This window comes from Papaver somniferum, chromosome 11 (genome assembly GCF_003573695.1).
Source record: "Papaver somniferum cultivar HN1 chromosome 11, ASM357369v1, whole genome shotgun sequence".
NCBI classification, from domain to species: Eukaryota; Viridiplantae; Streptophyta; class Magnoliopsida; order Ranunculales; family Papaveraceae; genus Papaver; species Papaver somniferum.
The window spans coordinates 139,191,917-139,217,574 of NC_039368.1; the positions used below are offsets into that span (position 1 = coordinate 139,191,917).

At 35.9% G+C, this 25,658-nt stretch overlaps 1 protein-coding gene across 1 annotated transcript; it reads right to left on the reverse strand.

Moving 5' to 3' along the window:
• Positions 1-771: 771 nt before the first annotated feature.
• LOC113325336 lies at positions 772-2,781 on the reverse strand. Its single transcript, XM_026573533.1, has one exon. The coding sequence runs from the start codon at positions 2,779-2,781 to the stop codon at positions 772-774; it is 2,010 nt and encodes a 669-aa protein (XP_026429318.1).
• Between the last annotated feature and the right edge of the window lie 22,877 nt (positions 2,782-25,658).

Here is a 25,658-nt window from a genome sequence, read left to right on the forward strand (position 1 = left end):
TCTGAGATCCTTCCTTTTAGTTATCTACAAATCGCGTCCCATCTCGCTACTAAACTTCGTAAAATTTCATTTTCCCTTTGCTTTAACGAGAACAGTGCCGCTATTTATGGCTTGCATGGTTCATTTTTCGAGCATTTGTTCATCATTTCTGGCTGCAATCCGGTTGCCTTCTTTTTCATTGGGATACTGTTACTTTTCCCACCGGCCATCGTCGATTGCTGCATTAGATACTCTCTTTCTCTGAATTCCCTCATGTTATTCTCTATGGCTCTTTTTAGGTCTTGCCGTTCATTTTGTTCCCCTCGCCCCTTGTTTCCTTACCGATATTTGTGACGTCCTTCCGCTGTTAATGCCCTTTCCGTAGCATATTTTTCTCTTTGTGTATTGCTCTCCGCTTGTTTTCTTTTCAGGTGATTGTTCTTGATTACAAGCTTCTCATTTTGTTTTTCCAACCTTATCGCTCCCTCACCAAGTCTTCCTTACTTCGTATTTCTTGATAGAGTTCCTTCTTTAATCGTTCCATCTATTCTTCTTCGCAAACATTTCCTCCCTTATCTAGAGAATCATGTAATTCAACGCTTTCATCAGTCTCTTGTATCGACATTTTCTTGCGCTTAGAAGTATTTGTCTTTGCTCCTCCTCGCGGGGTTCCTTTTTCCTTGATGGCAGGGGTTTATTTCTCATTTTTCGTTACCTCGCCTTCTTCAGTCGTTTTTCCTTTCTTCGCCTTTCCGCTTTGCTTTATTTCAGCTTGGCTTCCCTTTTCTGGAGTCATCTTGCGTTTCTTCTCTCCATCCATCGTTGTTTTTTCCACTCTTCTACGTCTCTCTGTGTTGCAACCAGTTCCTCACTTACCCCAATCGTAAATACCATCAGCCGTTCTGCTCTTCTTTCTTCGCATGCCTTCTTTTTTTGTTTTATTTTCTTCCTTATTTTCTCCTCACAGTTATGGACATCCTTTTTAATACAATATTGCGCGTCCTTAAGATCTCCCCTTATCTCTCCAATTCCACTTGGCATAGGAAACCGTATGGCCTGATGATATGTAGATGCAATCCCTTTTATCCCGGGTATCCATGGTCTTCCTATAAGAGCACTGTAAGGTGAGTCTATGTCTATCACGCAGAGTGTGACTTTTGTTTCCAGCTCGCCAGCAAAAATCTTTACAATTAATTCTCCCTTTGTCTTAGATGCAACTCCGTTAAACCCATATATGTTGTACGTCGATGGCACGAGATCTGATTCCTTGTATCCTATGGTTATAAATGTATGATAAAAGAGTATGTCGACCGAGCTCCCCGTGTCCACCAGGATTCTATCAATTGCCCAGATTTTCCCCTTCTCGGCTTGATCTTCATACCACCTTGAGTATTTCCCAAAATTCAGGGTTATAACCAAAGGGTTTGCGTGCGAATTTCCTCCTTCGGGTGCATCCTTCGCTGAGAACGTTATTTCTCTTTTCTGCCATTCCTCCAACGGTTCCTTCGTATTGACGCTGAATATCTCGTTTCCTTCGAAGTCCCTCTTATGTACTATCTTGAGTATATTGTCATGGAAATTTTGGATGCTCTTCGCTGCATGTATTATCGTATTACAATTCGGCCTTTGCGCTCCCCGATCTATTTCAGTTCGGTATATCTGTTGATTATCACGAGGTGGTGGTGGTGGCACATAATTTTCTAGGAAATTTGCGAGTTTTCCCTGCTGTATCAGGCGAAGTATAATTCGTCGAATGTTCCGACAATAATCTGTGTGATGCCCATGAAAGCGATGATATCCGCAAAACTCATGACTCTTAGACCTCGGAGGTGGCTCTCTTCCCAAATTGGGTGGTGGTGGGATCTCCTCTGTTAATATTATTGCCTCCCATACCTTTTCCACAGTTCTGTTAAGTCTAGGGAACTTTATGTCTTCAAAAGCCGGTGCATTTGGTCTCCGCTCTCCAAACCTGGTCCCTTGATTGTTCCTTTGTTGATATCCCGTGTTGTAGGTTCGTGGCTCATAATTCCTTCTTCTTGACTCTTCATATATTTGTTGATCGATACATTCTTGATCTTCACTTGATACAACTACTAGCTTAGCTGGGACTTGAGTTGACGGCTCTCCTTTTTCATATTTTGGATCATTCTCCACGACATGTAGTTCCCTTGGTAATAACCTTGAATTCCCTTCCTTCGCTGGGATCAATGCTGCTTCGCTAACTTGCCTCTGATTTTCTTCCAATGCTATGTACTCCTCTTGGTACTCTCTTAATTCATTCATCGTCAAGGAATTTCGAATAATGAATATTTGAGTGTACAGCAGGTCAGTTGGGATCAACACGTTTACGAAAGCTAAGATGAAATTTTTCTCGTCAACTCTCCATGCAAGATCGCTGCATACCGTCCTCCACCTCGTCACCAATCCTCGCAGGCTTTCCGTAGGTCTCCTTATTAAATTGAATAGAGTCTCAATCCCCGGCCTCAACATGTTGTTAGTTATGTAAGTGGTCAAGAATATTCTCTTCAAGTCTTTGAACGACGAAATTGATCTTTCTGGTAACCCGTCAAACCAAGCCAATGCTTCCCCGGCCAAGCTCACGAGGAAATATCGACAAAGTACCACATCATTTTGTCCCCATTGCATCAACGAAAGAGTGTATTGGTTCAAGTGCTGCATAGCACTTTCAGATCCGCTGAATATGCTCGGGAGCGTCGGCAGCATACATTTATCTGGGATGTCTGCGTACATTATCTCATAGGTAAATGGAGATTTGTCGGCCTCTTTTATTGCTTCCGCCATCTGCACTCTGCTTCCTCTTCACGAATTGTTTATCAGCGTCCTCATATGTCGCAGCTCATCCAAGACTTCCTGGTTCAGGTTCCCTCCGTTTTCTTCCCGACGGCCACCTCTCGTCACGATGAGCCTTCCTTCGCCATGTCTCCTTTCATCCTCATTCCTCCGGTTGAATTCACGCTGTCTTTCATTTTCTTACCTCCTCTCATTTTCATCATGCCTCCGCTCTTCTTCATACATTCTTCTTTGATCTTCCCAACTTGAGACTTCCGATGCCCTTCTTAGTTCTCTTTCTTCACTGCTTTCTCTTCGTTGTCTCCTTCTTCGCTCACCTCCGTCGTCCTCGCGGGTGTATCTCCTTCATCCTAACTCTTCTTCTCTTGATGATATCATGTCCACCTCTGAATCCGTGACGTCAGCTGTAGCTTCCTCGTTCAGTTGGCGATTTTGCAGCACCAACCTGACGTTTTTTCTCGTCAATCGGGCATGCTGCTCCGCTAGATCCATGTCTCGTTCCCTTTCAAGGCGGAGCATTTTCCTCAGCTGATCCAACGTCATGTCTTCTTCACCGATGTTCTCCTCCATTTACTCACGAGTCATTTCTTCTCCTGCGATGGTGTCCATGTCGGAAGTGTGTACAGAACCCTCTCTAAAGTTAGCTTCGTTGGCCTCCTCAGTCTGATGCTGGTTCACGCCTTGTCTTTCTCCTGTAGCCGATGTTCATCCTCTTTCCATTCTTTATCCTTTTTTGGCCTCCAATCGTTTGCTTCTCCTTGTTGCTATCATGTGTGACGCTCGATCTGGTGTTCTAGTCATCAACTTATCCTAGTTTCAATATCGATTATCCTCTAAACCCTAATCTTAAAAGGGATGTATTGCTAAGATCTCCTACTCCTACAACTTCAGCTTCTCTCCACTCCTTAGATGAGGATGAATCCCCAATCTAAGTTCCCTGTTTCTGGACGCCAAAATGTAACTACTGGAAATCCAGTAGTACACCCAAAAGGAAAACAACCAAGATCTAATACATGTTTAAGTAATATAAATTATAAAATCTTTATTGATGAATTCTAAGGAAACAAAATACAAGTTCTTGAACACAAGGAAACCCTAATCTCACTCTCTACGCTAAACTCCTTTCTCTCTCCAAAATCCCATCCCTTATTCGTTGCCCAAGGACCTCTATTTATAGGCCAATCAACCTTAATGGTGTACAACTCAATTTACTTCGCCAGGTTCTTTCGGGAATGCTTTATACTTCCCCCAAGCCATTTTCCATAAAGTTTTTCCCCTTCTTTCGCTATCTTCACATGGGTTTGTCGGGACACCTGTCTCTTTTCTTGTTCTTCAATATATTTACTTCGCGATTTATCTTTTCAACCAAATTACCGTACTTGATATCTTGTTGGGTACTCTAGCTTGGTCTTTCGTAACTTAGATTCTTCGTGTAAGTCTCCCTGCTCCTGTACGCATCCTTCTGTACTTCGCGGGATTGATCGGTGACGAGGTAATTCTGACATTCGAATTGAAAAGTCCCTGACTGAGATCTTTAAGTGAGATTTTCTAGTCATACCTCTATCTTTCATGTCCGACACGTGGCGAATCTATTTCGTATACAAATCTTTTGACAAACAACATACTACATTAACACACAATGGAGAACAAACACCATTTACAATAACCATTGACATGATAGTCTTCGATAAACCACAGAATTCCCTAACCTAGACAACGTATTTCATATCCCAGGTGCCAAACATATCCTTAAGGCAGAGGCTATGGCCTATGAGAATACAAACTCATTCGTACTCATTTTATTATTGGGATATTTTGATTTTGGGTCACAAAAAAGTGATCAGAGTTGTGTTTGGGTCACCAAATAATTTTAATTAGAGATTGGGTCATGAGACCGCCGTTGACCGTCTGTTTGAAAACGGAAATGACCTTCTAAATACTAAATTCAAACTTATTTACTAACTTTGCCATTTAACCATCCGTTAGAAACGTGTATAATGATGGATTATTGACTGACCATCTTACTGAGTATGCTATTCATATCTTTCTCTATTCTAATTTCTCTATTTTAAAGTTCATGTCTTTCTCTGATCCTACTGCTTACAAGCTTCCATCGGTAGAATCCCAACTTCCAATCACTCTCTCACTTTTTAATTTATTTTAGGTTTTTCTTTTCAGATTTTTTTTTTTTTTTGATTCATAAAAAGAATCACAATTTCTGATCCTAATCACTGCTTACTCTTATCGATTGAGATTGAATCGACTTTGTTTGATTTTCAGCAACATGAAATCGGGCATCATGGGGGTGAGTTAAGGTAATCGATTTCACCCATAAATTGATTGTATAATTGTGTGTAAGTGGTTGTTTGAAGTTGATTATTATTTATTACCGGGATTGAGATTACATCTGCAATTACTTGTTCTTGCAGCCACATGAGCAGTTGAAGAACATAGATGAAAGTGGTGATTAATTAGTAGTATCTTCAAGATGGATTTCATTAGTGTTATTGATTTGGGATTGGAAGTTTCATCATTTCTTTGTTGATACACCTTTGTTCTTTATTTTAATCATTATCATCTCCTGATTTACCCATAATCAAGTTCAAAGTGCTTTATGTTAAGAACATTGAATACTGAAATGGAAAGATAGTCTTAACACGGAAATGGAAAGTGACCATTCATTCTCTGTTCTCACCCGTCGGATGCAATTCAAAAGGATTTTTGGGACACATGCGACTCACGTGGGTGACGGCAACTGAACGGTGTGTTAAGAGCAACTGCAGTGGTGCGATCAAAACCAAAGATCAAAAAAAAGACCAAATTTTGGGTTTAGTCCGTGTTGTGACGCAACGGTACATGATTAAAATTTCGTCAGGCGGACTTTAAAAGTCCGCCCCATTTTTTCGAAAATTTCATCAGGCGGACTTTAAAAGTCCGCCCCATTTTTTCGAAAATTTCATCAGGCGGACTTTAAAAGTCCGCCTCATTCTTTTTCTTTTTTATTTAATTTGAATTTTCATCGGGCGTAATTTAAATCTCCGCCCGTTAACAAGCGTACTTTAAATTTACGCCCAGCAACAAGCGTACTTTAAATTTACGCCCGACTATATTAGAATTTGGGATTTGGTCGCGACCATATTTGGTCTGGAATTTGATCTTTGGTTTGGATTTGATCTTTACTCCGTCCCACTGTGTTACGATCTCATCCCAAATTTTTGGTTATACTCGCCCACTGTGGATGCTCTAAGTATATCTAAATTAATTTAAAATAAAATAATTTTCTAACTGTGAAAATGGTCAACGACGGTTTTGTGACCCAAATTCTAATTAAAATATTTTGTTGATCCAAACGCAACTCTGGTCACTTTTATGTGATCTAAAGTCAAAATATACCTTCATTATTTTGCAGTAGGGAAAATTAGGCTAAGGGCCAACCCATGGATAACCCATAATATGAGGCCCTTAATTAAAAGAATTTAAATCTAAGCCCCGAGTTATTAAAAGACATCCATGCCCTTTTATATATTGTTAAGTCCCAAATTAAATAAAATTTAAATTTAAGCCCATAATTATTAAATCTAGGTCCAAAATTATTAAACTATAGTGTGAATATGTAAACATATTAGACATGCATATGACATGTGTATCCAGAAGTTACACATCCTTATGACATGTGTAATGCAAAGTTACACATAAAAAAATAAACATTAAAAAGAATCGCATACAAAAAATACATGTATTTCATTTACAATAATTTCTTAGCATGTGTAACTAGAAGTTACACATGCATCTGTCTAGTGTATTCAGCGTCAACTACAATTCCAGCGAGACCACTACCACAAATAAGCAATTAGCTTTTATGAAGTTATCGGAAACCTGAAATATAACAACAAACAAACATGAACCAGTGTCAAAAGAAAAATGCAAAAGAATATTGTTCAATATTTAGGAGAACAACAAAAAATAGTCCACAAGAGTGCTTAATGTTGATAACAGTTACAATGAACATACGAACCAATGCCCACTAGTGGAAAATGGAAGTTAAACCACTGCCAGAACAAGAGGTAATATCACCAAAAACGACTGGTTTCATCAGCTATAATATTTTAGTGGTTTTTCCCAAAACGACTGTGTCTCACACACGTTGAAATCTTTAGAAAAACGACTTCCTTTAGCAGTGGATCAATAACACTGTCAAACATAGTGGTTTAATAAGTTTTAAATTAGAAAGAATAAAAGCTAATCGCTCGTTTAACTGGGCTGAATATTTTCAGAGAATCTGATTCGTCTGAATGCCAGTCTTACTGGTATTTCTGATTGCACCAAAATTTAGAAAAATATGATTCTTCTGACTTATTCTGAATGACATAAAATTTGAAATCCATTAAACTGAAATTTTAATAGGAGCTCATTTGATATCATTCAATTTAAATTTGAAATTTGTTTACAACAGTAACTCAATTTACATTTGAACCAAGCTGACACTTCAGTCAAAAACTCCCAACAAACTCTACACAAGTACTGAATAGTGAATCCACCATTCTAAGTTATAACTATAACTATTATCATTAGCATTCTGAAAGATTTTCTTATAAAATCCGTGGAACTAGACCTACAGGCACACACAAAAAAAAAAACGGCAAAAGGATGAACTGAGTAGCCCAACTGATCAGCAAAGCACACTGCAGCAAAAATAAGTTCGGCGTTAGAAATTTAAAAATAAAGTTCTAACTGCTTTAAAAAAAGGAAACAAAGTTCTAATAACAGAGTATGTCCTAAAAAAGTTTTTGACCCCTTCAATATCAACACCACGACATCTGTGTTGCTATTAGATACAAGCACTAAGTACTCCAATCGACATTTGTGTTCTAATAACAGAGTATGTCCTAAAAAAGTTTTCATCAACCTTGACCAGTTAAAAAAAAATGAATAGCAGTTACTGTGAAAGATTTCAAACTATACGAAGATATATGTAACTTAAATAGAAACCAAAAAAGATTTTACCTTGGTAAGACCCTCAACATACCGAATCGATTCAGATCAACCAGTTTTATTTCTTGGTACAAGCTGCATTAACAAACATGAAAAAAAATCAATATCCCCAACAAATTCCAGATTCAAATAACAATCCCTAATAAAACAGGTAAAACAGCATCATTAAATAAATGTACAAATCAAAATCCCAAATTCCAGATTCAAAGAAAAATCCTTAATTACAGATAAAACCCTAAAGTCTAATCGAAACAAATTTTTTTTGGTGAAAATCCTAGAATATTACAAGAGAATTAAATCTAGCCAAATCCAAATTAAACAAGAGAAAAAGAAGAAGAAGTAGTAAAAGAAGAATCATACGCGATGTAAGGGATTTGTTTAATTACAAACAAATCGTTGTTGTTATCTTTCGGTTTAAATTTGGGCTTTTTGGAGAAGATTAAGAAGATGAGAAAGGGGTTTGGGTTTAGTAGCAAAGATTGAAGTGATTACTTCTGATTTTTTTTAGTTTCTGGATTCAATGAGGATATGAATAAATGGATAAGAGAGAGGCGCATCTAGAAGTTGAGAAGGTTAGAACGATAAGAGAAAGGAGGACAGATAGAATTTTAAAAAGGTTTGTTATAGAAAGTTCTTTCTCTCACATTGGTTTTAGAACTCTACAAAAACCTATTAGGGAGCTCGTGTTTTTAGAAAAAAACTCATCTCTAAAACTACTGTTAACGAAACAAGTTTAAATAAAACAACTGTTCGCCACAGCACCAACAATTATTACAGCCCAGCAACAGTCGTTTCAGTGAAGCCTAGGAAGTGGTTAAAAACCCTTTTTTCACTAATGGCCAAAACAATAATGCAAACAAATATTATTCAGTATTTAAGAGAACAAAAAAAATAAAAGAGAAGAAAAATTGAAGATGCATCTGGCTAGTGTAACTAGCAGTTATACATGAAATGACATGTGGAAAAGATGAAATATACATGAAATGACATGTGGAAAGGATGAAATATAACTAGAAGTTATACATAAATGGCTAGTGTAACCTGAAATATAACCAACACATCCTCTCTGAAATTAGCATAACTACCACCATCATCTTCTTCAAAAACTATACAGACACAAGCACTTGAGGTCATATTCAACAAGTAGTCACCAAAAGCTTTAAATGTAAAACAAATAAAATATGTTTCAACTAGTATACATACTAATTTAGCGTAACATCATTAATAACTAAAAAACATGGATAGTAATAATATGTTTAATCATTCTTATATCCTATGCAATAGAAATCATCTAATTCAACCAAAAATCCCGAAAATTATAATACAAGGAAACAGTATTTTAAACTGCAGATTCACTGGATTGGTTTCACATGAACAACATTCTTGGTTCAGTTTAAATATGTCCATATATCTCATGATATCAATTTCCAAAGCTAGTCTATTAGTCAAGTCCAATGAATTACTTATATAAGTTTCAGACGAAATAAACCAAAGGTACTAACATTTGAAAATCGAAACAAAACCTTGATCCTTGTACTTCTGATACTATTGAGCAAGCTCTGTGTAGTTTGAGGTAGTCAATCCACTACAAAAAAATAATTCAAAACCAAATAAAGCAATCAAAATTATTGCCAGCACTATTCAATATTTTTCAGCATAGATTGACCATAAATGAACCAAGAATCATATAGAGATATATCATCGTGTAAGCTTACACCAGCTGACTTGTGTAACTGAGAATTACACATGCATATAACATGTGTAATTAGAAGATACGCATGCATCTGCCTTGTGTAACTTTCAGTTACACATGCATATGGCTAGTAGTGATGGATGGATGGATAAATTCAATCAAATATGAGATGATGATCAGGTTTGCAAACTGATTAATCAAATGCACAAAGGCTGAACATAGGCATACCTAACTTCACAATTGAAAGCACCTCCTTTCTTCACCCAGCAAGCAGTCGCAATCTCATGATACAATGACCTTTTAGTCGAGGTATGGAACACAAATGGAGGACTGACCATAACCTCTGTACAAAAAACATTCCCAAATACATTTAAATACTTCTAATACATAGAAATATCAAATGTAACAGCGTATTCACAATATTTATCAACGCATCCACTCACCAACAACATCTATGGATGCAATTTTAGCACCGTTAGTGTGTCAACAATCTTCTTCACTTGGTCCTCAGTTCCATTCTGAAATTCCACAATTGCTCAATTATGAATTCCACTTCCTAGTCCTCATTTCATCATTTCAGCCCCAACTCCAATTCCAGGAAGACCATCCTACAAAAATACCACAAATAAGTAGTCAATTTTATTGAGTTATTAGCAATCTGAAGAAAACAAAAAGCAATAAGCTTTTATGAGATTAAAAAGAACAATACACACGACAATGTATAACAAGTTTTACATGCACTTGACTTGTGTAAATAGGAGTTACACATGTATATGACTAGTGTAACTAGGAGTTACAGAGCATCTGAATAGTGTAACTGAGAGTTACACATGCAATTCGGATGCGTAGACGCAAGTTACACATGCAATTTGGATGTGTAGACGAAAGTTACACATGTTGTGAATAATCATCAAAATGAGAAACCCAATCACATTGAAATATTAATCCAATTCTGACCAAAAGAACAGTAAACTCAAATCATAAAGTATATACAATTTCAATATGATGCATTCAAACCATAAAAAAAACTCAAAGAAACTTATCTTATTTCATTGATTTTCTATTGAAATAGTTGTTGGAGTCGCTTAGATTCAACTGTATTCTTCCTGTTATCTTCATCGATTAATATTAATATTCCATCTTCAAGAAAAGGTACTGAATGTAACAAATATAGATTGAACTTAAAACAATCAGCCAAGAACAAAATCCACTAAAGATGATCTCAAATCAGTTCGAAAATTAGAGTAAACGAAATTCATATCAAATAGATGGGTAAAACGAGAGAAATCTTATTGATTTTTAGATCTTACTCATACCAAATCTTCAGATGAATTATTATTATAAGATGATTCTTCATTAGTTGTTGTCAAAGCTGAAATGAATGACGACGATTTCATTTCTACTGATGTTGAAGATCTTCTTAATTCCATTGTTGAACCTGCACAAAAAGCAAGTAATTAAGGTTAAAACGACATTGAAGATCTTCGATAGATTCAAGAAAAATCAGGTTCTTCTTCTTCTCAGATCTGAATAGAATGAACCAAAACAAAAATCAAAAACCTAATCGAACTAAGAAAAGTAAGAATGACGAAAAGCTAACCCGATGCAGCTTCGAATCAACTGAAACCTAAAAATCCAGATTCAAATTCTTAACAAAACCAATTAAACCAACGAAAACCTAATCTGATGCAGCTTATAACCAACTGACACCTAGATTCACGTAAAATCGATTGAATGATTGATCCAGATTTGTTATTGTTGAAAAATTTAGAACTATGTTAACGAATAAATGATCAAACGTAGATGAATCAAACAGGTGCAAGTTCATCTCTTTACGCACGTTTCAACGATAATGGCTTTTACGTGTTTACGAGTATCCTCTTCAGAGACATTTGTTTCTTGCATATAGCAGTATATGGATGATGCCACTTCACCTCTTTTTCTCCTCCTACATTCAGCATTAAGAAAAACATCTCTAATTAGTGACTTAAAGAATTATGCGAATAGCAATTTTTGATTTTATGTTTGTCAAATTTTTTAAGGATATACCGATGAGGTTGCGAGATCATTTGAACGTCGGCACAGCAGACATAAATATAGAAGGATGATTTTTTTCGGAGGCTTGTAATATATTATCACTACTCATATTTCGACTCCTGGTGAAATATGCAGCCATTTCTTTCTTTTTTTTTTGGCTAGGAAGAGAGAAATTTTATTAAGAGAAAGAAGAATTTACAAACTCTACAAAATATAGACAAAGAGAAAAGCTAAATAAAAGACTTGGGACACTACCAAAAGACTAAGTCCCAATTATTTACAGAGAAGGAGAAATTAATGTGTATCCTGTTTCCCATAGCCGTAGCCCAAGTAAGAATGAGAGTTTTAGCTTCAATGAATAGTTTCAGGTCTGTTTTGAAACTATAATTTGCTTCAAAAATTCTGCAATTTCTTTCTCTCCATAATACCCAAATTACTGCCGCAGGAATACATAAGATTCCAAATCAATTTACCAGCACCAGAAATATGATAATTAGGCCAAGTATGTTGAGATATCAACACGGACTTCATTAGTGAAGCCCAATGATGCCCAGTTCCATTTGGAGATATACTAGAATTATCCGGAGCATGCTGTCTCTAGAAATATCTAGAGTACAAATTCGACACGTGTTGTCTAGGCTCAGTATAGTTAGTCTAGTAGGTCTCTAGAATAATCTAGACTAAGTTGGATGCTTGAAGTATCTAGCACAAGTAAGTTAGGCAGTCAAGTGTCCCCTATAAATAGGGAATATGTGTGTGGTTGTAGAAGGTGTGAGAATGAGCAAATCTCTCCTTAGTGAGAGTAAGGGAAGGAGTTATGTTCTCCCCCACCGAGAGTTGTGAGGTGGGGTGGTTGTGTGAGAGTGTAGTGCACAAGTGGTGCACGAGGGTGTAGTGAGTTGTATATGTCTCGAGTGTACAGTGCTAGCGTAATGATTTTGGTAAAAAATTAATGAAATCATTGTTGTACCGAAATTCTGCGGAAACCTCGATTAACCCTCTAGACTTGGTATTAGTGCTTCCGCGCGTTGGACTCAAAAGTATGCGCCAAGGAAATCATTGTCTCCGGGAAAACCCATGCCCAATTTGAGTTTGGGGTAACATTAGACCAAATCTTATAGGCTACTTTGCAGTGAATAAGAATATAATCTTGCGATTCTGGACTGACTCCGCAAAGGATACAAGAGCTGTATAAGTTCATACCTTTACGTTGCAGCATGTCTAGCGAGTTTAACGTACCATGCATGCACGGCCCACGAAAGAAGGAAGGTGATTTTAGGAGGAACACCAAACTGCCAAGAGAATTTGTATGGAAAATCAGGAATACCTTCGTCTTCAACAAGCTTGGCATAACGAGATTTAACTGTAAAAATCCGAGAGGGGTGAAGAGCCCATCATCTTTTCTTTTCCCATAGAAAAAGGTTATATTGAATGAAAAAGAGCCAAGCCAAGAGTTACAAGAGTAACAAAAGAAACAAAAACACCGCTCAGCCTAAAGAAGAACTACTGACACATAGACCTAACAGCACTCTAAAAACATCTCAAGACTAAAGAAAAATTCACTGCAACCTTCTGCCAATAAAGTGAACTGAATCCCAAAAAACTACAGCAGGAGAAAAACCAGAAAATCTAGGGAATCACTTGCCAGACACAGGTACTTAGAAAGATCAAAACCCATTAGATGTAAGAGTACCAACCAGCACAGACAAGCCTGCAAGACTTTGCAGTACCACCAGAAACAACCAAAATCTCGCAACAGCAAACTTCAAACTTCAGCTCCTAACAGCAAGTTACATATGCATCACAACTTCCCAGTTGTTTAGAATTTGAGAGATACCAATGAACTTGAAAGTATCAGATTTACAGCACCACAGCACAAGTGTCTCTTGCTGGAGGTGATGATCCAATGATATTCAGCAAATCAGCAAAGGAGTTTGTCTCGAAGTTAGAAAACGTTCTCTTAAAATCAAACTGCCAAGATCCATATCTACAGTAATGTGTTCATCAACACTTGCGAACTGCAACCTATCTAATTTATAAAGAGAAGTAAAAGAGGTTGCCAAACTGCAACTTCCGATCCATATATCATGCCAGAAAGATATTGACGTACCAGAATGTAAAGTGAGTATGGAATTTTCAGAGATTAGAGAACTCATTTCAGATATAGTTCTCCAACATGAAATGCCATGAGGAGTTTTAACATTACCCGGAATCCAGCATGAAATTATGCAACATGCAATATGCACCCATTAGAAACATATCCAACAGATGAACCGAGCCATTGTAGTGGTATGCCACGTACAAAAGTTGGTACGTACTCGGCATTTTGGCACCATTTTGCTTCTGTCACCATTGCCTTCACCGAATTGGCTAACTAAGTAAATGAACAACGCTAATTATTCACAAATTCTCAAAAAGAGTTAGACGGTGGCAAATATGGGAAAAGAAACAACAACATACACATTTACCGATTTGGTTAAGTGTGGTAAGATGTCAAACTGTTTTTTTCGACAGCAAAAAAAAACAAACAAAAAACAGTTTGACATCTTACCACACTTAACCAAATCAGTATGTCAAACTGTTGTGCACTGAGTATCTCAACAGCCATTTCAAGAAACATAACTTCATTTAATATGGCAGTTTTTCCACGGCTTTGGAATCCTACCTTCAAACGAAAATTTGTTATTTAACACCATATGAGTTTCGGATGAGGTAGTTTCAGTATATAGGAATACTTCTAATGATCCATAAGAATCATAGATGTCATCGATTACCGGAGCAAAGCTCAGAATTTTGGTCTATTATTCTCTGCTGTATCATGCCTCCCAACAAACCCCAATATTTAATATGAAGCCCTCAACCAATCGGGGTCTAGCAAAATACAATCCCTTTGCAATAATAATATTGTTCCACCACTTGAACAAAGAATGACATAATAGCACATTTACTACATTAAGACATTGCAATTGAAGGACCGCAATCCTCATATGCCCCAAGTTTTACTTATAAAATAAATCGCTCACCTTGATACATGCCTGAGTTTCAACTCGTGCTGAGCATGAACCATGTTGAAGTTCACTTTAGCTAATTCAAGAAGACGAGGATTCATATCCTTTTGTGACTCATATGCTTCAGTGAAAAACCTAGCTCCCTATATGCATCAATGAAAAATTTAGCTTTCGATCTTTGAATCCTCCAGTGAAATGGTGTCTTTAAAGAGCGACCGACTTGTTTAAATATGTTAACTATTAATGTTTTGTTGTTGTTGCTTCCATTTTCTAATAAATATTTTCTTGTGAGGAGTATGACTTTAATTAGGATGCCTTCTCCTTCCAAAGGCAGGTGTGCTGCTTCAAATACGCTCAGCATTCCCTCAATATCGCCAGGAATTGTTTCCTTGTATCCTCCTTTGGCGTTCCTGAATTCGTCAAAAATATCTTCCACTCGCAAGATGAAATCTTTCATTAGATAAAATAAACTACAGTACAAACCTTAGCAATAATTGAATAGCCAGCTAAATGGGAGGGGCAAATATCTCCACCTCATGGACTTAGCTGGTTTTACCGCCTCCTTCAGCATGTTTGATTATTACCTTGAGATTCATGAAAACCATACTGCCTAAGAAACCTAAATCTGAGAAAAGTTGCATATATGATATCTTTTACCTTTTGTGCATCGTCATGGTACATGTTCTCTAGCATTTCACGGATGCTTTCCTCAAAAAGATAACTCATTTCGAGCTTTTGAATGACATCAATAAACTCTAGCTTTGCCAGCAATTTTACCGCCTCCTTCAGCATACCCTTTGCTTGTTTTTCTATCTTCATCGCAAGTAACTCCGCACTTGTTTTGCACTGCATGTGGAGAAAAGTAGAAGTAATTAGCTGCATAGCCATAAAAGATGAACGAGTTGATATAATGTACTAGCTACTCTAGTTAGAAATGAACTCAACGATCACCGAGTAGTTAGTTTTGGGTTGGGTGATTTAACAAAATGTTTATCCCAAATAGCAGGTTCAGGTTCGTACTGAAAGTGTATGGTAGCTTCTGATTGTGCAAAGCTTTTAGTGCTAACATGCAATAATAGTGTCGAGGATGGGGTGGAGGCGAAAGGAAGCGATGCAGCTGAAGAAGGTAGGGATGTGAAGTGAATAGTATGAGACGTTGCAGCGATCATATTATAATTTCTTTCCGATGTTCAATGCAAATCTCCCCTATTAATAAGGTTGATATATGTACTTACAAACCGGCTCATTTTACATTTTACATGTGCATTCAACATGAACGCGTTTATATTACATCCTGTCCAAATATAGATCTCATGAAAGAATCATGCAAGAGGCAAAATACTAAGACATCACACTAAAATGGATTTCGGAAACATGCAGCATGGAAGTGGGGCACGTATAACTCATTGTGCTCATGTTGGTTTAAACGCAGGTCAAGGTTATTCAACTTTGAAAAGTCATATACTACAAATAAAATAAAATAAAGTAGAGACATAATTCCCAAAATAATTGCGAATATACGGTACAGACACATTATCAAACCCAAACAAACGACACAAGATGAACATGTCAAGTCAATATCACTTACTTTTCTCATGTTCGGTCATATTATATCATACAAACGTAAGAAAGAAGTTTCACTGATAATGTTGTACAATTTCCTCATTTGGAATCTTACCTTTTTTTTTTTTTTTGATCTTACCTGGATGACCACTTTTTTAGTGTTTGGTCTTCGTCACACCATGGCCAATTCGCCATGATCAGTCGTTTTAAGAGTGTTCTTCTTTTTTTTGGACGGTTTGAATGCCAAAAGATTCTTATAAAACATGATGAAAACTTGGTTTTATTTTGTAGGCACCGTGTCTTTTGGGAGTAAGAAAAAGTAATATGCATAAGGAGATAGAAAAAGAGAACACTGAACTGAAATTTGTGGCTAACCTTTTAATCCATGGCTAGGTGGATAATGAAAGAACAATTTTTACTGTACTAGATTAGTGCCCCTGCTAGCAGAGGGATTATTTTTTTCATGCGCACGGAGCATCGCCCCGCCGGCAATGCAGTTTCCTTACTAACACGATTTCCTATTGGTTTAAATTTTTTATCTTACAATTTTTTTTTATCTTTTTAGATGTTAGTTCTTTTATCATATTTATACTCCCAACAACTGTTCCCCTTTCTTACTCTGTTTCAAAGTTGTTCACATTCCGCGTTTCCTCAAGAGCAGTAACAGCAATACTGCAATATTTGAAAAGCTTCAAAATAGCTCCATTTATTTGGTTAATAAACATACATCTTGCTGAAGCAAAGGCTAAGTAACCTTCCCTGAAATCCTGCGGCCATGACTGGCAACACAATATAGCCGAGTGTAGCAACACAATATGTCTGACCTAAAATATTCACAGAACCGGCATTAAGTTTAAATCTAGGAAAGTAGCACATTTTCTCAGCAAAGAAAATATTCACGGGTTAGCTACAATACTACCGGAATCTGTGATACCACACACAAGAAAAAATAGAATCTATAATTTCAATTATCGCATCTAAAGTAAGAAATTCTTAGGATGAAACGTAGCATAAGAAACTCTAAGGGATAATTCTTCACACTGCCGAGAGGTTCTAGAGACAAATGTAGAATTTTTCTAAAATATCTTGATCTGTGCAACTACCAACACCAAAAATGTCCAAGTGGTCAAGGCTGAAAACCCATTTCAGAAGCTGTGAAAAGCATCGGATATATAAAACGGATCTAAGTTAATTATGCATTGAATATATGAATAACTTAATATCTTAAAATGATTAAGAAGCTAACCTGTAAAGAGCTTCGATGCCGTTTTCTTCGTTATATATAACCCATCTACCATTATTAGTTTTGCCCTTCCAAACCTACAAAAGAAATAAAAAGAACATTCAGTCACGTCCCAGCTCTCTAACCAATTAAAACGCTGCACAAAGGTAAATAAAAGAAGGTCTACTCACAGTTATGCCATTGCCTGAAATCACGAACTAAAATATGAGATTATTTAAAAGCTGAATAAGAAAAAACATCACAACTCCAACAAAAAAACACTTTCAGTAAGCCACAGTATACTGTATTTATGATGTAAGCAGTATCCTTTTCTGTAATGGAAATACTCATTTTACCGCTGACTGAAGTTCCCGCATTATCTCGTACATGTCAAGAAGTACAAACAATTTTACAGGTGACCTCTTACTTTTGGCAATAGCCTCTCCAAAACTCAGGAGCATAGCAACACTTTCTTTGTAAACTTCAGCAGAACAAACTGTCCTGAGTGAGTCCATGCCTTCAAATAATTTATCGGATATTATATGTTTTCCGGAAAATAACGTTTTGACCTGATCCAGGCACAGTAACTATCGACAAAAAAATGAAAAATATACTAACCAAATGATCTCAGATATGACTATTCAAAATAAATAATGTATGACATCGTCCTTACATCGATCCTCATGAAATGAATCCTGTTCCCATTCTTGGCCTCCAAAACTTCCCATTGCATCTTCTGCGCATCATCTTTACTGAGCTTTTCAACACCAAGCTTTCGTAGGCTCATTTCCAAAACTGTAGCACAGGTATCCCTAAGGATTAAAGCAATATACAGTGGCCGCACATAGGTCACCTATGATGCATGTTGATAGCTCCAGTTAAACACTAGCTATTGAGCTTTAAAATATACAAAAGAACTTATAACATGGTTAACATAAGGCATCCATATCATGTGTTGGCCAAAAGCATATAAAAATACAAAGTATAAATTAGTTATGCTTACTGTAAGTGACGTTTGTAACGCACATACTTGGTACATTAATGAGAATAAGTACATAGCTCTACATGCCATGGTAAATTTATATTGAAACTAAAAGCAAAAATAAAAAAGACGAAAGAAGAAAGTTGAAAGTTGAAATATGAACATTAAAAAGAAGAAAGTTGGCATTGGTATACTCCCTTTTCAAAGTGGATATAAATGCAACTAATGCGGCTTTGAGTAGATGTTGTCAAGGGCAGAGTACAGAGGTTTAGCAACCCTAAGTTTCTCGACTGTCCCATGAAGAAGGTCAGTTGTGGTGTGACACCGTAACACTCTAGGTTAGTATCCATTCTTGTCATAACTACATTCGTCGCAGTATGGCACTTAGGAGAAGTGCCTTCCAAAATTACACATAATATCTACCTTACCTTGTTCTTCATGAGAAGAAAAAAGAAACGACTTACTTGGGAGAAGTACGTCAACAGCTGATGGATGGAGCCCTTGTTATAATAAGTCCAATCCAAGTAACCCAGCAATGTAGTCCTTAGTCCTATTCATGTGCACATGCCAAAAAAATGTTATTTGGCATGACAGGTGGCAAGGCAAATGAGTTTTCCCACTATGGTAGATATGCCAAACTTGATTAAGAGTATATATTTAATTGTGTTGGGTGGGATCCTAATAAATAAAAAATATATTTGTGTTGGTGTGTGGGGTGTCTATAGAAAATTTAGTATTATAATATAATCAGTGGGACCCTTTAAATATAAAAATATATTGAAAATGTGAAAGTAGGAGAGATTATATATATATATAATTACTCGGAGATAATGTCTTTATCGCTGGAGATAAAGAGAATATCGCCAGCGATAAAATCTTTATCGTTCAGCAAATCTATCGCTCGATGGAAACTCTGTCATGTATGCCTATATGCTAGGGCTGACATATAGGCATACGAGTTTGGAAGTTTGGCATATCCATAGTGGGTGCATATATGCCAATTTCATGTTTTGACATGTGCATAGGAATAGGCCTTAGTTGTAACAAACAATGGGAAAAATAACATGACAATGAAACCACTACCAATCAAAAAACAAACACTTCTACGTTAAAATACCCCTTGTCAAATTCATAAGTTTTGATACAGACGGCTCGGAATTCTTCTTCTAATTGTCAGAAAATACTTATGCGTATAAATTTAGGTGAATTAAAAAGTACAATAATTCAAAACAGAAAATAAATTAGGGAAAACAAAAGCTTACCCTTCATCTTCCTATGCCTCTCCCTTTTTTCCCTTTCCTTTCAACGTTGTCTGGTACGGAAGCATCTTTGTCTTTCTCAAAATCAAATGCAGTCACAGGATTTTAACAATAAAACTGATATAAAAGGTGCAAAAACTGATATTAAAACTGATACATAACTGACTGCTTTCAACACTGAAGCATTGAGATTGGGCTTGTAATCACATTGATCAATGCTACCTGGAAACATCAAAAACCTTTCGATTATCAACCTTTAATCTCTTGTGTGACCATAGATACATCATTAATATTCCCTGAAAAATCTAGCACCATCAGTTAGCACCACCTGCCTATCAGATATTGTAAAATTCACATGTGAGATTCATCAAATACACACCCACGGGATTAACAGGATTATTGATACAAAATATAAATCAAATATACACCCACAGGCGATCAACAAACTCAGAATTTCAAATCCCTGGAATTACAAACTCAAATAGTTAATTTTATGTTACGACTATATAAAGAAAGACTAGTCAAGGTGGATTACCGATTTCCTTCTTTAACACGAACTCTTGATTTCCTTAATAACCGATTTCCTTTTTTGGGTGAATCACTGATTTCCTTTTTAAAATGAATTCCTGTATTACGTGTTTAAGAGTTTCACGTTTTTTTTTCCTTTTTTATTCTTTTATTTATTTAATGATTTGGATGTAAGTTTTTTCCATCCTTATTAAAGGACCGTTAAGTATAGGTGTAAACACGGTGTAACTAAATAATTCAAGTTTAAATTCTAACATAACTATTGTCTATCTACTTTTTTGTTAACACCGTTACTAACAAACAGCTAAGTAGCTTATGTAAACAAATTGTAACAAAAATTTAATTATTACAACCAATAGAGTTATGCCAAGTGTCCTCACCATAGCTTCTACATTAGAAAAGACCTTTATAGGCCAATAAGAAACGAGGGTTTCATCACCGTTTAACGTGAGAGCTTTATTTCTCAAGGCCTTTAAGGGGAAAGATATTGTTAAGGGAAGCTCATGCTAAATTGACTTGTCAGTTAAGATAAAAGTATAAATCACATGATTTTTCACAACAATTTTATTTTTGGAAAAGATAAAGTTCATTCATAAAGAAGTGCTGAGTTAACACTTAAAAGGAACAACCAAGATCATTCTTATTAGGCTCGATCAACAAGTATTGAAATCGGTTTGAGTTAGGCACTGCAAATCGGCGACTAACTCAGTTTAAAAATTTTCTCGATCTTCACCATTTCTTTTCCTTCATTAATCATTCAATCACTCCTAATCAATAGTTTCAGGTGAATCTGGTATTTTTTCTTTCAATAAATCTAATGATGGATCTGTAGTAGTGAGTTATTATGGATCAACAAAGTTCTAATGAAAATGCTGCAAGGGGTTCTAGGGTTGTTAACATCTCGGAGCCTGTTGAAAAATGTCCATCGATTTCTTTAAATGATGGTCAGAGCGATTCTAGGTATGATTCATGGAAATTTTCCTTAATCAATAGATTAGATTTTCTTCGAATTAAATTTGTTGATGCTATGAATATTCTCAAAAACCAGTGCAAGCTAACTGGTGAATGTTTGTTGATTCCTTTGGGTAAAGGCTTCTTCACTATAAAATTGTCTAATGTAGAAGATCAAAACTATATCAAAAATAGTACATGGGATGTTCAGGATCAAATTTTGAAAACTCGAAGTTGGATTCCAAATTTTCGTCCTGAAAATCAAAGAACATCTTATGCTCTAATTTGGGTATCTCTACCAGGATTAAGTATTAAGTATTGGGATGAGAAAATGTTATTTGTGATCTGTGATGCAATTGAAAATCCAGTTAAAGTTGATGAGGATACACTCAAATATGCAAGTGGATATGCTGCAAAAGTTTTGGGCATGTATTATACGAATTTAGATTTAACAAGGTTCATTCTATTGAACATCCTCCAGATAAATCAGCTAACCGTGTGAAGAATGGTGGCAGTACTGAAAAGGATCAATAAGCTAAGAGTGATACTGAGAAAAATGTTGCTACACCAAAGATAGTTCAATAGCCATTTGATATATGTCCTTCACCAGGTGGTCAAAGTAGTAAGCATAGAAATGATTCTCAATCAAACAATGAAGTACTTATTACACAAGGAAGATTCAGTTCTTTGCAGGATAATGAAGTTGTTTTACAAACAACAAATGAAGAAAACCTCCCACAAGAGATTCTAACTCCAGCAAAAACACTTTAAGTTTTTTAGGATAATTCTTTTAAGAAAAGTGTGATTAAATTCATTAATGGCATAGATGGTACTGTTTCCTCTGAAAGAGTTCCTGTTACTTGTTGGTCTAGAGTTGTACAGAAGCCTTCAAATGTTAATTCAGCATCAACTAGTAATGAAACTGTTAAGGTAATGAATACTCAAGTTCCTTCTAGCACTCAAATTCCAAGTAAATACAATTTTAGGAAAAATCAAGGAAAAGGAGGTACTAAAGGCGTCCATTCCAAACCATATTGAAAGTCTTATTTTGGTATTTAAGAGGCCTTAGAAGATCCAGGTCTCAAAATAAGTTATGGGCTCTTATAAATCAGTTCAATCCTTCAGTAGTATGAGTTGCATAACCCAAAGTAGCATGTAATTCTTCATTTTGCAATAAGTTGAATCTACCAGGTATTCAAAGCATGGTAATTCACAACTCAGTATCAAATAAAAAAGGTAATATATGGTTATTTTGGAATAAGAATTTACCCACTCCTTCAGTAGTATCTATGTCAAGTCAGATGATCACAGTTGAGATTGGTGGTGTTTTGATATCTGGTATTCATGCTCATGTTGGTGTAGTTCAAAGGAGATTTTTGTGGTCTGAAATAGAGATGATTAGTGGTTTAAATTTACCTTGGTTATCCATTGGTGACTTCAATATTGTTACTTCAGTTGAAGAGAAAGTTGGTGGTGAAAATCCAAATAAAAGAGCAATATTGGATTTTAACAATTGTTTAGACATTTGTGAATTGATGCAGGCTCCTAAAACAGGTCTTCAGCATTCTTGGTCTAATTGTCAACATGGGAGCAAGAGAATATTATGTAATCTTGATAGAGCAGTGTTCAATCAACTTTGGATACAAAAATTTGATGGTTGGGGATATAAAGTGGGTTTGAGAATTGCTTCAGATCATGCCCCATTACTAGGAGGATGTGCTTCTATTCCTAAACCACATAATGCTCCTATGAGATTTCAAAAAATATGGATATCACATCCAAAATTTATGGAAGTTGTTGAGAAATGTTAGTCTGGGGTGATAGTGGGAGATCCAACTTTCATCTTTCAAGCAAAATTAAAAAAGTTAAAAAGAATTCTTAAGGATTGGAATTGGGAAGTATTTGGAGATATAAATGTAGAAATAAAGGAAGTTGAAGTTAAAGTTCAAGAGGCAATGGTTAATTCAGACAACAACCCTTTTGATGAAGATTTACTTAATAATTTAGTAAGTGCTCAAAATTTGTACAACTCAAAAGAGGTACAGATGAATACCTTCTTGAAACAAAAATCAAGAACTAAATGGATAAAAGAGGGGGCAGCAAATAATGGTTTTCTTTATACAAGTCTTAAAATCAAACAAGCAAAAAACACTATCAGTGAGCTGGAGGTCAATAATGGAGACATCATATCTGATCAGGCAAAATTTTCTGAAGAATTAGTGAAATATTTTGAGCACCAGTTTAAATTTAAAGAAGATATTGAGCACATGGTAGATGGTATCCCTGAAATAATAACTAATGATGATCAAGATATGTTAGAGGATATCCCAGATGAGAATGAAATTAAAACCATTCTATTTGATATGGATCCAGATAGTGCACCTGGGCCTGATGGTTTTTCAGGTTGCTTTTATAGAGCTTGTTGGCAAATCATCCATAAAGATGTTGTAAATGAAATCCAATTTTGCTGGAAAAGGAAGTTCATACCCAAGGGGCTTAGTTCAAACTTTTTAGTTCTCATCCCAAAAAACTGAAGGTGAAAGAAGTCCAAATCAGTTTAGACCAATTGGTCTAAGCAATGCGAGTTTCAAAATTTTCACCAAAATCATGGCTACAAGAATGGGACATCTTATGCACAAGTTAGTTTCTCCTCAAAAATCTGCTTATGTCAAAGGCAGATGTATTTAAGATCAGATTTTGCTGGCTTCTGAATTGATTAATGAGATGGCAAAGAAGAGAAGATGTGGTAATATGGGTCTAAACCTTGACATATCTCAAGCATATGATTCAGTTAGATGGGAATTTTTGTTTAAAGTACTTCAGAAATTTGGCTTTTCAAAAATGTGGTCTGAATGCATTCTATTTCAGACTGCAAGAATCTCTGTGATGGTTAATAGGGGACCCTGTGGTTTCTTCTCAGTAGGTAGGGGATAGAGACAAGGTGATCCCCTGTATCCCATTCTATTTGTATTAATGGAGGAAGCTTTAAGTAGAAGATTAACTCAGATGGTGAATGAAGGCTTAATATATCCAATGGTTGAAAGGAAAGGTATACATCCAACTCACTTACTATTTGCAGATGATGTTTTCTTTTTCTGTAATGATGCTAAGAAAAGCATTTTAAACTTGATGAAGTTACTTGAAGATTATCAAAAATGTTCTGGGCAAATAATAAATAAACAAAAAATTAAAATGTTCATTGATGGTGCTTCTGAACTAAGTAAAAGTCAGCTTAAGGAAATGATTCAAATGGAAAGAAGTGTATTTCCCGATAAATATCTTGGAGTTATTCTTTGTGTTGGAAGGGTTAAAGTCTCAACAGTATGTCCTATGGTAGAACTGTTGCAAAGAAACCTTGCTACATGGAAGGGTAAATTGTTATCCTTTCAGGAGAGGGTGGTGCTAATTAGATCAGTTTTTTGCAGCATTCCAGTCTACAGTATGGCAATCAAAAAATGGACAGTATCTATTATTAAAAGCTGTGAAAAGATCATAAGGAATTTCATTTGGTCTGGTGATGGAGACACAAGAAAATACATCAAGTTTTCATGGAAAAAAGTATGTACACCACTAAAAGAATGAGGTTTGGGAATCCCAAGACTTGAGGTTTGAAAAAGGTTTTTCTAATGAAGATGATGTGGAAGATTAATAATTCTAAAGAAGACTTGGCATTGTTTTCTTATGCTAAGTATAAAGATAAAAATGGGCAATGGAGCTCAAAATTACAGTTATCTTCAGTATGGCCAGGTCTAAAATGGGCTTGGGAAACCCTCAAGGAAGATATTAGATGGAGAATTGGTGATGGTAAACACATATCTGTCTGGTTATATAACTGGATTGATGGGGGCACATTAATAGATAAAATTGGCTACATTTCAGTTGTGAATGACAATATTCACTTGAAGGTTTATGATATTATAACTGATGGTGTTTGGTCTTTGTCTACTGATCTTCAACAGATAGTTCAGAATGTGCAATTACCTGAAATTTCTGGTGGAGAAGATGTCTTGATATGGACAGGGAACTTAAAAGGTAAACTTACTGTGCTTGATGCTTTTAAAAATATTAGACATAAAGAACAAGAATTTAATTGTCATAAGTACATATGGAATTCTTTTCTTCATCCTTCTACTGCTAGTAATGTATGGAAGCTCATTCAAGGTGTTTACACAGATGATGCTACAATGATCAGCAATGGATATGAAATTGTATCAAGATGCTACAATTGTGAGTCTGAACAGGATAGTATGAAACATTTACTGTTGGAATGCAGTTTCACTATTGATATATGGAGATGGATTTGCTTAATATTCAAATTTGTTCAGCCTAAATCTCTTGCGGATATCTGGAGAAGTGCTTCCAACTGTAGATCCTTAATTAAACAGGTATGGATAACTGTTGCATGCACCATTCTACAGGAATTATGGTTCCAGAAGAACAAGAAATTATTTAAAAATATCAAGCCAAATGCTCTGGCTTTTAAATGCAGAATTCTAAAGTTAGTGAATGAAGGATTGAGAATCACAGGGACCAAATGGAATCAAGCTTATGATAATTAAATAATATATAATAAGAATTGATTTGGGAACTAAATTTTCTAAGTTTCAGCTCATTAAAAGATGCCAATGGAGTC

What these genes read in the sequence shown, in the direction of transcription:
- LOC113325336 (XM_026573533.1), bottom strand. Translation starts at nt 2,781, where the DNA reads ATGGCGGAAGCAATAAAAGAGGCCGACAAATCTCCATTTACCTATGAG.